General features: G+C 36.1%; 3 protein-coding genes across 5 annotated transcripts; 2 read left to right on the forward strand and 1 right to left on the reverse strand.

Moving 5' to 3' along the window:
• The first annotated feature begins 1,260 nt into the window (after positions 1-1,260).
• LOC111780311 (uncharacterized) lies at positions 1,261-4,742 on the forward strand. 2 transcript variants are annotated; one of them, XM_023660683.2, is made up of 10 exons: positions 1,263-1,664; positions 1,880-1,975; positions 2,676-2,760; positions 2,846-2,967; positions 3,606-3,630; positions 3,737-3,820; positions 3,950-3,979; positions 4,060-4,165; positions 4,276-4,340; positions 4,530-4,742. In XM_023660683.2, the coding sequence occupies exons 1-9, from the start codon at positions 1,572-1,574 to the stop codon at positions 4,337-4,339; spliced, it is 705 nt and encodes a 234-aa protein (XP_023516451.2). In that variant the 5' UTR covers positions 1,263-1,571; the 3' UTR covers position 4,340; positions 4,530-4,742. The 2 variants fall into 2 exon arrangements, 1 of the variants encoding a protein (XP_023516451.2); XR_015413676.1 differs by lacking the exons at positions 3,950-3,979; positions 4,530-4,742 and adding an exon at positions 3,872-3,949 and having other exon boundaries at positions 1,261-1,664; positions 3,737-3,786.
• Positions 4,743-4,892: 150 nt separating this feature from the next.
• LOC111780313 (small ribosomal subunit protein eS7z) lies at positions 4,893-7,210 on the reverse strand. Its single transcript, XM_023660686.2, has 6 exons — positions 7,061-7,210; positions 6,630-6,718; positions 6,474-6,547; positions 6,267-6,390; positions 5,401-5,583; positions 4,893-5,208 (listed from the first exon to the last, which is right to left on the reverse strand). Exons 2-6 carry the CDS (start codon positions 6,702-6,704, stop codon positions 5,089-5,091), a joined length of 576 nt encoding a protein of 191 aa, XP_023516454.1. The 5' UTR covers positions 6,705-6,718; positions 7,061-7,210; the 3' UTR covers positions 4,893-5,088.
• A 1,503-nt stretch (positions 7,211-8,713) lies between these two features.
• Positions 8,714-11,630, forward strand: LOC111779567 (PLASMODESMATA CALLOSE-BINDING PROTEIN 2). Of its 2 annotated transcripts, none has more exons than XM_023659628.2 (4): positions 8,714-8,931; positions 9,340-9,579; positions 9,893-9,926; positions 11,142-11,630. In XM_023659628.2, exons 1-4 carry the CDS (start codon positions 8,868-8,870, stop codon positions 11,419-11,421), a joined length of 618 nt encoding a protein of 205 aa, XP_023515396.2. In that variant the 5' UTR covers positions 8,714-8,867; the 3' UTR covers positions 11,422-11,630. The 2 variants fall into 2 exon arrangements, with proteins under 2 accessions (XP_023515396.2, XP_086975684.1); XM_087119558.1 differs by lacking the exon at positions 8,714-8,931 and adding an exon at positions 8,986-9,205.
• The last annotated feature ends 228 nt before the right edge of the window (positions 11,631-11,858 follow it).

Raw genomic sequence — 11,858 nt, forward strand, 5'->3', positions numbered from 1 at the left:
GACTATCTATATAATTTGTTCATAGATTTCTATAAGGTACTTTTTGTTGGGACAAAGTTCTTCGAGGAGTTTACTCCACAAGAAAATCTTCTACTCTCATTCAAGCAGCTGTAATAGTTTCGATCTTATCTCTACCATCTTTTTTTTTTTTTTTTGTAAGCATTGTGAGCAAATTAGGTCTTCGTTATGGGAAGATGTTGATATCAGTTCATCGGCGATCATTTGATGGTTTGTCGAAAGATTTGTTTGAAACTGACTTTTTCTGTGAGTTATCTCAAATAAGGGTGTACACAGGCTGGATTGGATTGAGTTGACGGAAGTTTTTGGACCAACCCAAAAGTTCAGTTTGGTTGGATTAATAACTCAATCCAACTCGAAAATTTTAGAACTCAACCCAACCCAACCCTCTGTTTTCGGGTTGGTTGTCAGGTTGTTAAAAAAATTCATTTAATTTTTTTTTTTTTTTATCCACCGATTATAATTAATTTTTGTTCTAGTGGTTGATTGTTGAAAGATATGATTGAAACGACTTTTTTTTTTTGTGCATTATCTCAAACAAGTCCGAACTTGTATTCTAGGTGAATGTTACAACTTTTACGTCCTATTAGGTACGGGAATTTGAACTTTTAGCTTTAGTGTTGGTTAAAAAATACTTGGCATTATTTATTAAAAAAAAAAAGAAAAAGGAATTTGTTACGGTTTGCTTTTTCCCACCATCCTTTTTCTCACCTTTTCCTTTTCCCCTCCTTTCTTTAGCCTCAAAAAGTGAAAATTAAGTCCAAAATTATAGTTAAAAGGAAAACTTTATATCTTATTTTAATTCCTTTGACCGTTTTGATTTAGGTATAAATAATGTAAAATATAGTTCTTCTGTTTAATTACATCATAATTCCTTAATTACGTCATTTTTTTTAATGTCAAGAAATGTATTATTTTTTTCATTTATGATAGATCTCTTTCTTTTTAAACCAACTTAGCAAAAATTATATTTTTGGATTTTATGATTAAAATAAAAAATAAAAAACAACCATTTGTATGGTTAAATTTAGATATTAAATAATTTATATTTTCATAGGAAAGTCAGTTGGAAAAAGAATTTTATTCTAAAAAAATTAATAAATTAAAGACAAAAGTAGTTGAGATAAAAATTATTAAAAAAACTCGAATTTCCTCATTTAATTATTAAAGAATATTTCCAAAAATAATATTAAATATTATGGATTTTTTTTAGTATTTTTTATAGTTTTTTTTTCAGTTTTTCTAAATCTAAAAAAAAAAAAAAAAAGGAAAAAAAGTTGACTGTGGTTGGAAGTCCCCATTGGTCTCCGTCGAATCGTCGTCGGAATTGGGAATCCTTTCTCTGGTTCTTCAGCTCCGCCTTCCGACGGCCTATCACTGATCGGGATCAGCACTCTCTCATCTGACGACGACAAACGAAACTCCATTTTCGCTCTATGCTCTTTTTGTAGATCTCGTTCTCGGAGTTTAACCAGTTAGATTAGTCGAAGACTAATCAGGCAAGTCGAGTTTCGGATTTCTCTTGCCTAGTTGGATTTAGCAAACTCCTCGAAATGAAACCTAATTGGGAGCTTAAGCGCTGCTGCAATCACGAGCAAGTTGTGTTTCTGATCACCGTTTCTGTTTGTACAGTTGTTATACTAGCGGTATCTCTCTTAATCCACTTCCACTATTTGTTCCTTCAAAATATTGGATCGGTGGAATTATTTGAATTCTTTATGATAATCTGGTGTTTGTTTAATTGGAAATTTTCAAATTCTTGATTAGCATTCCATTTTAGTAACCAGGGGACTTTTAACGATGAACTTCAAATTTTCACTTCTTTTCTGAGGTTAGCTCTGAATCAGTCTGTTTATTTTAGCTCTGGAGGACGGTACTACTGAAACCATTCAAACTTGTCACGGTGTTCCTTCACGAGGCAAGCCATGCCATTGTTTGCAAGCTTACCTGTGGTCATGTAAGATGCTAAATTCTTCACATGTTCTTCTCATTGTTAAATTTGTGACGCTCAATGAATCATTGTTTGTCTTCGATTTTGAGTGAAAACAATTAGGTAGCTTCGTTTATAATGTCAAATCTAAAACTGTTACTGAGGATTCACTATTTTGGATAATGAAGCCTATCTTATTGGTGTTTTTGTGACTATATTATAACTCGTGTAGATCAGTTTGTTTCATTATCTTTCTTGGTTTTGCATTAGGAAATGAATTACTTCATAAACATCCTACTTTCTCGGCTGAAGAAATAGATGTAGAGGATTATTGGGAGTGCGTCCCACATTGGTTAATTTAGGTAGAAGATCGTGGGTTTATAAGTGAGGAATACTATTTCCATTGGTGTGAGGCATTTTGGGGAAGCCCAAAACAAAGCCATGAGAGCTTAGGCTCGAAGTGGACAATATCGTACCATTGTGGACAATATCATAACAATAGAAACATCACCAAGATGTCTATGTTGCATTTGTTCATAGTAAACAGAATTTGGGTTTCTGTCTATCTATGAATTACTTTATAAACATGCTACTTTCTTTTCCTTATGATATTTATGTTGCTAATGCAGACCCTTAGTTAATGTAGGTTGATTTAATTTCTCATGAACATGCGAAGATTGTCATTAGTTAGTGTAACCATGATGTACTTAACTGCTTAAGCCTCCAGGTAGAAGGAATTCAGGTTCATGCTGATGAAGGTGGAGCTACACAAACACGCGGTGGCGTGTATTGGTTGATCTTGCCTGCCGGATGTCTCTCTCTGTCTCTTTCTCTCATGCACATGCACACACATTCTCATGTGGTTGATACCAGCTGATTACTCTATTTGAATTGTAGATATTGGTTCATCATTCTGGGGGATGCTCTTGATACTAGCATCTACAAATCTTCTTACGTCCAGAATAGCTGCAGGGTGCTTTCTTGTTTCTCTTCTTGTAGTACTTTGTGTAGCTAAAAATGTAAGTAACTTTGTTGGTATTTTCAATTTGTCTGTTAAATGCATTAGTTTCTGCAGCTAAATGTGCATTTGTGCTCCTACTGGAAATTAGAAAGAAAAGTCGGATCCACCAAAACTTGGTTTCTTGGAAAAGTTGGATCCACCGGAACTTGGTTTCTTGGAACGTATGTAACGACCCAAGCCCACCGCTAGTAGGTATGTCCTCTTTGGACTTCCCACATCAGTTGGGAAGGAGAATGAAATATTTTTTATAAGGGTGTGGAAACCTCTTCCTAGTAGACGCGTTTTAGAAACTTTGAGAGGAAGCCCGAAAAGAAAAGTCCAAAGAAGACAATATCTACTAACGATGGGCTTAGGGCGTTACAACCTATGTAGAGAAATCAGGAGATGCATATATTTTAGGTCGACAGCTTCCTAGTTGTGTTGAACACTTCGCCATCTAGCTCAATTGCATTTTAGCCTTTTTAATCTATCATATATCATACTATATTAACTCCATTTATTATGATTGTGTGTTTGATTCTTTCCTCTCTTCCGCGGATAAATCATAAATTTCATTTATTTTACCTTGATATTATGTCCGCCATAATAGCCAAACTTATTGACTGTTATATTTGTGTCCTTTACGACCATTTGCAGTGGACACTTCGCGGACTATGCATCGGTGAGTGTCGAAGCCTAATACACAAAACTTGATGGCTGTAAGCCTGTGACTGATATAGCCAACACAATGTGCATCCCTTACGAATATTATCATCTTGTGCCACTAGGATTCATCATTTTTCTTGGTGTCGTCTGGGTCCTGCAAGAAACAACTAAAGTGCGTGTTCTTCGTTATGTAATCCTCTTTATTGGTAATATTTCTCCTTTTACATCATTCAAGAATCTCTTGCATGTTTGTGCAGAAGATGATTGTATTCATCGTCCAAACTGACAATGGGATGGAGGGAAAGACTGACCCATTTTGTTTATCAAAACTGCAGGTGTAATGAATAGCCTGTTCTCAGTTTATGGTATAGCTTCCAAATGCCTTCTACTTTATCAATTATTACTGCTATGTTAATTCTGTTATGTTTTTTTTTTCCTTTTTCAGATATTTACGATGATCTAATATCCCGAAGAGTTCATTCAAGTGATGCTGAGAAATTTGCTGAGGTGTGTCCTTGCCCGTGTAACGGTGTTGGATGGGGAATTATTTGGTGAGTATCTTATATTACCAAGAGTTAAAATGAGTCCACTCTGAATTTAAATTTGTATCACCAACTCATATATTCGAAGGAAGATGCTTATAATTGAATACGAAATGCAGGGGTTTTATATCCTTCATCTTTCTTTGCGGAGCTATGTACCTAGGTCTTGTGATCTTGTCTTGAGGTATGTTCGGTTTTTGCTAAATGACGACCCTCCCCCTCCCCCTCCCCCTCCCCCTCCCCCTCCCCCTCTCCTCAATAGTTTAAAGGGTCAATTATCACTCTAAAAGTCGAGAGTCCAACCTTCCATTCTTGCAATGGTTGAACTTATTTCTGTTAACAAAATGCTAGTTTTTTTCTACCACATGGCCAGGTTCAGCTACTTTTATTATTAAAGAACAAGTCGACTTGAGCAGCCTGGATTTTTCATAGAACGGAACGGACGTTGTCATGGGACTCAGTCTTCTTTATATCCAACACTTGGAGAACTCTGTAATTTGATCTTTACTGATTCAGAGTTGAAAAATTATATTGATTGAAGTTGGAGAAATTAAAAGCGAAGTACATTACCGTAATTATACTTGCAGAGGTATGATCAAAAATATAAATATTTGATTAGATGGTCACGATGAATAATACGAGAATTTTAGAACACTATAAAAGAAAAAAAATAAATAAAAATTGCTTGCTTTGTTTTCTCTTTTTGGTGGGGAGAAACGGGAAGGTTAAAAATAAATTAAGTAAAAGTGGATAGAATGTCATTGAAACCGGAAAATTAATCCAATGTGACAAGAGTATGGTTCAACAAGATCACATATTCAAAAAACGAGGTCTCAAAAATCTATTACTTGAAATCAAAATTGAAAAGCTCCCACCCGATTCCAACCCTATGATAAACAAACACCACCAAAATGTGCAACATATAAGGTGTCTTACGCCTCAGTAATTGGGTACTCGAAGACGACATCTTTTCCAGAAAGCTTCCTGTAAACAGCAGCAAAGCTCTCCAATTTGTACTCGGTGTTATTCCGTTCTTTCGGGTCCAAGAACACCTTTCAAAATTTAGATAAGTTGAGATTTTAGAGAATACATACATATATATATATATATATCAATATCAAGAACGTTGACCACGACACGGCTCATGTTACATCAAAGAGACATGCACAAAGTTTAACAGTTTTCTAACCTTCCTCGATCACTGTTGAGAATTTTAATTACCAAAATGGTCAAAACGTAATTACCTTCATGATCTTTGATCCATCAACACGGTATCTAATACGCTTGCCAACAATCTCTGCAGGCAATACAATGTCTTCAAGCATTGCCTCATGCACAGAAGTGAGAGTACGGGTACGGGGCCTCTGAGCTGCTGATCCTTTCTTTGGAGGCCTCAATATCCTTCTAGTAGCAATCAGGATTACATCCTATTATAGAGCAACAATGGTTTATGAATAAATAGAATATGAAAACGTAGACGCAACAAATATATATAACACAAAATTTTTTTATGTCTTATTCAGATCATGGAGGCTCAAACCTCTGAGGATGCTCAAAGGCTTAGTCTTTGTAAACTCACTTTCAATATGTCTTAAAAAAATATAACCCTCACTAATTAACGCAATGGACCAAGTGAATCAATCCATCACTACTTGACCTCATTGGCTTAAACGACATTGAATACAACTAAAGGAATAAGGCAATATTTATTTAAAACTTATTAATGGTGCAAATTATTATGTTCAATTGTAATTATCCCCTTTTTCATGTCTGTCCATCTACATTATTTAATTTGAGGCATATACGCCCCCTCTCTCATTCTAGAGAACGTTGCTAGAGCAAGTGCTCTCTCATTCTAGAGAACGTTGCTAGAGCAAGTGGAAGGCGGTAAACAAGTAATAGAGACTGATCAAATATCATTGCTACAGGTAGTACATTAGCTAAATCAACCCCCAAAGTGATATGCAACATCAATATTTTTTGTTTCATCGATTATGATTTGGTCTAAGATATTTCTCAGTCGAGGATGCTAACTAGTCATAATCAATAGAGTAGTTAAGTAGACACAGAAATAAGACCAAACCAGGGAAAAAGAAAGATTTCTCCTTACCTTTCCACTGAATTTCTTTTCAAGCTCTCTAACAAGCCTCAAGTAAATCTTGCGGAAGGCCTTCCTCAATCTGTATGGGACATAGACCACAACAGCCTTGCGGTTTCCAGAAACATCAACTTGACTGCAAGATAATTATGAAAGATAAAATTCATACGAATACAAGATAGAGTCCATTAAAAAATCACCATTGTTTATCCTTCTTACATTGCAGAATTAATGTAGAGATCCTTCAGGTCACTTTTAAGCTCGGAGTTGGTGTTTTCCAAATCAAACAATGCCTAAAGAGACGACGAATTATCAGTTCAAACGAACACAAAACACTGCCAATGTTAGCAATTGGTAGATAATTTAAAAGTTCACCTGAGCAACAGTTTCCTCAAATTCTGAGGGGTCGACACCATTATCCTTGTGGATCTTCTTCCTCGCCGTAAACATCCTTCCGATTTAGGCTACAAATCATGAAGCACATAAACCTCAAAACAAGATTTTCATAAATAAAACATAAATTGTGTATAAACAGTGATACTCGATGAAATGTCTACATAAATGACACAGCTCCAAGTTAACAATCACAAAATAGAAAGTTGTGCATACAGTATCCCCTCCAATCTCCCAAGGAGAAGAAATACTAAACCAAATCCATTAATTTTCCGACTATCCATAGGGCGACAATATCTCCAGCAATTTCAATCAACAAAAGCGCAAACGAGAAAGAAAAAAAAAACAATCGTAGTTGAATCCACGGTAAAAGCAAATTAAACGTTCAGATTCAGATTTATGAAGATTAAAACCTGTAGAAACGCAAGAAGAATATGAGTAAGGGCACTTCCAACCGAGTATGGGAAACCAAAAACCCTAGAGAACCCTAAGAATTGTTGGCGGGGAGGATAGGTATATAAAGGGAACGACTGAACGGTTGAGATGTTACTAGAAAAATCAACGGTGCAGATACAGTATTGCGGATCGGGTCGCTATTTGACCCGTTTGAGAACTGCTTAATGAACATCATTGAAATAACTACGTACTCAAAAAATATATATAATATTAATTTATTATACCCTAATTAGCTACGTGCATTTGCCGAAGTGGGCCCAATCTTATTGGGCCTATCGGCCCAGGTATTGTGTACTACTGGATCCTTCTGGTTGGTTATATTGGGCCTATCGGCCCAGGTATTGTGTACTACTGGATCCTTCTGGTTAGTTATATTGGGCCTACCGGCCCAGGTATTGTGTACTACTGGATCCTTCTGGTTGGTTATATTGGGCCTATCGGCCCAGGTATTGTGTACTACTGGATCCTTCTGGTTGGTTATATTGGGCCGAGCCCTCTTTAGATTCTTTTTACCATTTTTTATAAAAATATTCCTTTCAAATAATTTTTTATATATTTTTTTACAAAAAAAAAAAAAAAAAAAAAAAAAATTATATATATATATTCTAATAAATCTAATAATAAATAAATTTATAATATAATATTTAGTATAATTTCAGAAAACTCAAAATTTAATATTATAATATACTCTCTTCTCCCTTCTCCTGTTACAGGCTTCCCGCCGGCGGCTTTCATCTCCCGAGTTTGGCGGTACCAGTGAAATTTAATAATGTCGCCTTTGGCATCTTCCTCAAAGAGAACTCGGCCAAGCGTTCAAGGCCGCCGATCAAGCCCTCGGTGACTTCTTTTGGTGTTTTTCTAGGCGCATTAGTTCTTGTTTCACTTAAGCCGTTGAGAAGAAGCAAGAGAAATCCCCCCCGTTTCTCAAGAAAAGGTAAGCTGTATTGTTCGAGAAATTCTCTCACGAAGATTTGGCTCTGGATTATATTATTGTAAATTGTGTTTTGTACATTAAAATAATCATTTCAATCGTTTAGCGCCAGCATTGGGAATATTGATTGATTTTTATTCTGATTCCTTTTTGTTTCGTGTTTGTGTAATTAATCGTTATTTCCTTTCGGTGAAAGAGGGGAATAGGTTTGTGGATAATTTTACCTACGAACTCGGTGTGTTTGGAAATGGTTCTGACTAAAGCAATTAGGTGAATTGAAGTTCGATTTGAATTCGACTAAAGAACGTGAGTTCCAAATTGCACTAAAGAACTTGACTACAGAATCGGAGTGTTTGGAAATGGTTCTGAATAAAGCAATTAGGTGAATCGAAGTTCGATTTAAATTCGACTAAAGAACTTGAGTTTCAAATTGCACTTGAATAGCTTGCCAATTCCATTTTCCCCCTTTTTAGCAACTGTGATTTAACAGCTCTATTTGGTTGAACCTTTGTTTATTTTAACATGTTCTGAGCTTCTCTGAGTCGAGAAATTGAAGTTATTGGTTTGTCACGAGCCTACTAGTTGTTAACAAGGCGCAGAAAGTGCACTAGCTAGAAAATACGAAAGTGGGCCACTCTCATAGATGCCATCGTTTACATTACCCTCTGAAAAGCCACTGCCTTTATTTTGTATCGAACAGACCCCTTCCCCTTCAGGATACTTTACATTTCCACTCTCACAGACTCTCTCCTTTTCTCTACACTTCTCTCTTTCTGCTTGTGTGTGTGGCCGTGAGAGCCTTCTTCTGGCCACTATCTCTGAGCTTTGTAATCATGTCTTGGGTTATGCCTGTTTTAGCTATTGGGCTTCTTATTCTGGCCATGACTGGCCATTCAAGTAAGCTCCCTGCGTTTCTATACTGGGTTTTCTTTTACTCCTTTTAGTTTGACTTCTCAATAATCTTTTGGCTGATTCGAGCCTTTTGCCTGTCAGCCATCTTTAAAGGCTATTCAAATGTGCATTAACCATCTCTACAGATATGTGTCTATAGATCTTCTAGTTATGGTCATCTTTATGTAGTCATTGTTCTTTTGTTTAAAAGAGAGCTTTCTTTTTTAGTTTGAAATTTGTGGTTCTTTTTGGATGGATAAGGGGCTTAAAAGTTCTGGGAGTGAGTTTCCAGTACTTTTGAAGTTTCTTATAGATGTGTAGATCTCGTTGTGTTTCGTTTATTTTCTTCTGTTTCTTCGTAAGTTCTTTGTTCCTTCTGCTCTCTCTTGAAATGGTGGCTTCTGGAACTTGTAGGTGCAACATGGTGCGTTTGCAAGGACGGAATAGGTGATACTGCTCTCCAGAAGACAATTGACTATGCTTGTGGAGCTGGGGCTGACTGTCTCCCTATTCATCAAAAGGGGGGCTGTTTCGCTCCCGACACGGTCAAGGCCCATTGTTCCTATGCTGCTAACAGCTACTTTCAGAGGAAGGGTCAAGCTCCTGGTTCCTGTGATTTTTCTGGCACAGCCATGGTCACCACAACTGACCCCAGTAAGATTTCGCTGTCTACAACCACATGTTTTTCTCTAGTTCCTTCTAAATAAGAAAAGGTTCAGTCAGTTATGATCTGATTAACTTTAAGAAAGGAAAAAATGGAAACAAACACCTCACAGAACTTACTCGGATTCTAGTATATGCCACAAATTTGAACATTTTTGGCAATCTACCGAAGTTCCTTGGCCATCTATTTCAGCTTCTAAATTAATATGTTTTGTTTTCATATTTCTTATCATGTTCAGAAATGGAATCTGATTCTTTTTATTTTTTTATTTTTTTATTTATAAATTTCTTGGTGTTTTCTCAGGCATTACAGGCTGCGTTTATCCTTCTAGCGCCAGGTATACTTCTGCACCTACTTCCACCATGTTTATTTGAAAAAAAAAAATATATATATATATATATATAGAGCGGTAGGAATAGTAATAATTTCTTCCCATTTCAATTTCTGGCAATCGCTTTATTAGAACAAGATTTTCTCTGCTTTCTCCCAAATCCATGGCTAGACTCAAAATCTCATTCTTATTTTCTTATTTATTGAACTTCCATCTCTTTGAAATGAAATAAAAGCATGATTATTAGCCTTTCCCCCCTTTATATTTTTTGAGAGCTTCATTTGGACTTCTTATCCACTTTACTCTTGTACGTGAGCAAAATATTAAGAGTATTTTAACTTCATTTTATGTTTTATTTTCATTTGAACAAAACGTAGAGCCTTTTTACTTTAACAGGATTAGAGCATCTTGTTAGTCAGAAACTTAACAAAAAATAAAGTTAGCTTTCGATAGTCATAGATAGATACTATTGGAAAATAGACTTTTGCAATTAGATTCGCCATCATCCCATTGTGCCGTAATTATAGATACTCTTTTCGTCAATTGACTATTTGTAATTTCATGATCATTTGTTCTGGCTTCTTCCCTGCCTGCGTTTTTCAACTTTTCACTTTCACTCAAGATGTGATAATTGTCACCGTCACATATAATTACTCCACACTGGTAAATACATTTATCCGAAAGTAAATGCTCGGATGAAAATGGAGTTTTTTCATAGTGATGATCAGATTTATGTTGCTCCTCGAGATGGGTAAATTATTGAGATTTGAGCCACATTTTAATGCCTCGAAAGCCAAGCCTGGGCAGACCATGATTTTTGGAAAAAGGGTTTCACATGTGGGTGAAGAAGGTTGCTGAGCAGTTCATTTTCTTGGGGGAGGAACACTTTGTCTTCTCTCTTGAATCTAATTTGAAATGCTCTAGTCGAAAATTGGTCACTTGCTGAGATAAATTTTCCTGGTAGAAAGGATGAGATTATCTCTAGATCCTTAACAAATGATGACAACTTTTCTTCATCTTCATTAGGGATTGGAAAATGAAAAGCTAACCATTACTTCATTAATGAATCCAAACCTTTCAGAACTGATTAACATTTTATTTCTGAAATTTGGCATAGAATTCAACAGAGTGTGAGTAAACTAAAAATTAATGTGTTATCTGCTGTTGTAATATCTTATCTAAAATGGGATTCATCTTATTTTTGGTAATCTGCTGTTGCAGCCCTGTAAACAGTGGCACTGTTCCAGTAACTGGAACACCAACCACCACCAGCCCGGGCACTGGATCAACTCCCACAACCAATACTCCATTTGGTTCTACAACCCCCACCGGCGTCATCGGAGGGAATGGCTTCGGCAGTGGCAGCAACAATTTAGGACCATCGGGGGTCGGCGGGATGAACACCGACTACAGTGACAGTGGATCAAGACTCAAACTCACTCTAATTGCCAATGCAGTAGCTTATTTGTTCACTCTCTTGTTCTGTGAGCATATGGCTTGATGCAGTTTCTTTTATTTATTGGAATCGTTGTGAGAGGAATGCAGGGTGGGTAGCATGTGATGTTCCTGTTCTTGCTGTACTACTGGTTTTGGTCTTAGACAGCTTTGTTTTTTTAAATTTGTTCTTTCGTCCACTTAAGTCTCTCCCTCCCCACTTGATGCCAAAAACAAGATGGGAAAAAGTTGGCCTCCACATTGCTTTTTTTTGGATGGACTGTTCTTCATGCTCTAGTGGGACCCACAGAACACTTCTTTTAACTTTACCAGATCTACTTACCACGTTCATCAAATGTTCTTTTTTTTTTTTTTTTTTTTTTTTTTTAAATTCAAAATTGAATAATTTAGTGTGGAATTATTTGAGTGAAGGGTTAAATATTTTATAATTGATGAATGATGGGAACTGATTAATTATGATGTCATTTTAATATTTTCTATTTG

The sequence above is a fragment of the Cucurbita pepo genome, chromosome 18 (assembly GCF_057944985.1).
Source record: "Cucurbita pepo subsp. pepo isolate OVF chromosome 18, ASM5794498v1, whole genome shotgun sequence".
Taxonomy (NCBI): Eukaryota; Viridiplantae; Streptophyta; class Magnoliopsida; order Cucurbitales; family Cucurbitaceae; genus Cucurbita; species Cucurbita pepo.

Coding starts and splice junctions, on each gene's coding strand:
- LOC111780311 (XM_023660683.2), top strand. CDS start 1,572: ATGAAACCTAATTGGGAGCTTAAGCGCTGCTGCAATCACGAGCAAGTT. Junction 1,976..2,675: donor GCAAGCTTACCTGTGGTCAT/GTAAGATGCTAA, acceptor TTAAGCCTCCAG/GTAGAAGGAATTCAGGTTCA. Junction 3,631..3,736: donor ACTTCGCGGACTATGCATCG/GTGAGTGTCGAA, acceptor TTGTGCCACTAG/GATTCATCATTTTTCTTGGT.
- LOC111780313 (XM_023660686.2), bottom strand. CDS start 6,704: ATGTTTACGGCGAGGAAGAAGATCCACAAGGATAATGGTGTCGACCCC. Junction 6,548..6,629: donor TTGAGGAAACTGTTGCTCAG/GTGAACTTTTAA, acceptor TCGTCTCTTTAG/GCATTGTTTGATTTGGAAAA. Junction 5,584..6,266: donor AAAAGAAATTCAGTGGAAAG/GTAAGGAGAAAT, acceptor GCTCTATAATAG/GATGTAATCCTGATTGCTAC.
- LOC111779567 (XM_023659628.2), top strand. CDS start 8,868: ATGTCTTGGGTTATGCCTGTTTTAGCTATTGGGCTTCTTATTCTGGCC. Junction 8,932..9,339: donor GGCCATGACTGGCCATTCAA/GTAAGCTCCCTG, acceptor TGGAACTTGTAG/GTGCAACATGGTGCGTTTGC. Junction 9,927..11,141: donor GTTTATCCTTCTAGCGCCAG/GTATACTTCTGC, acceptor CTGCTGTTGCAG/CCCTGTAAACAGTGGCACTG.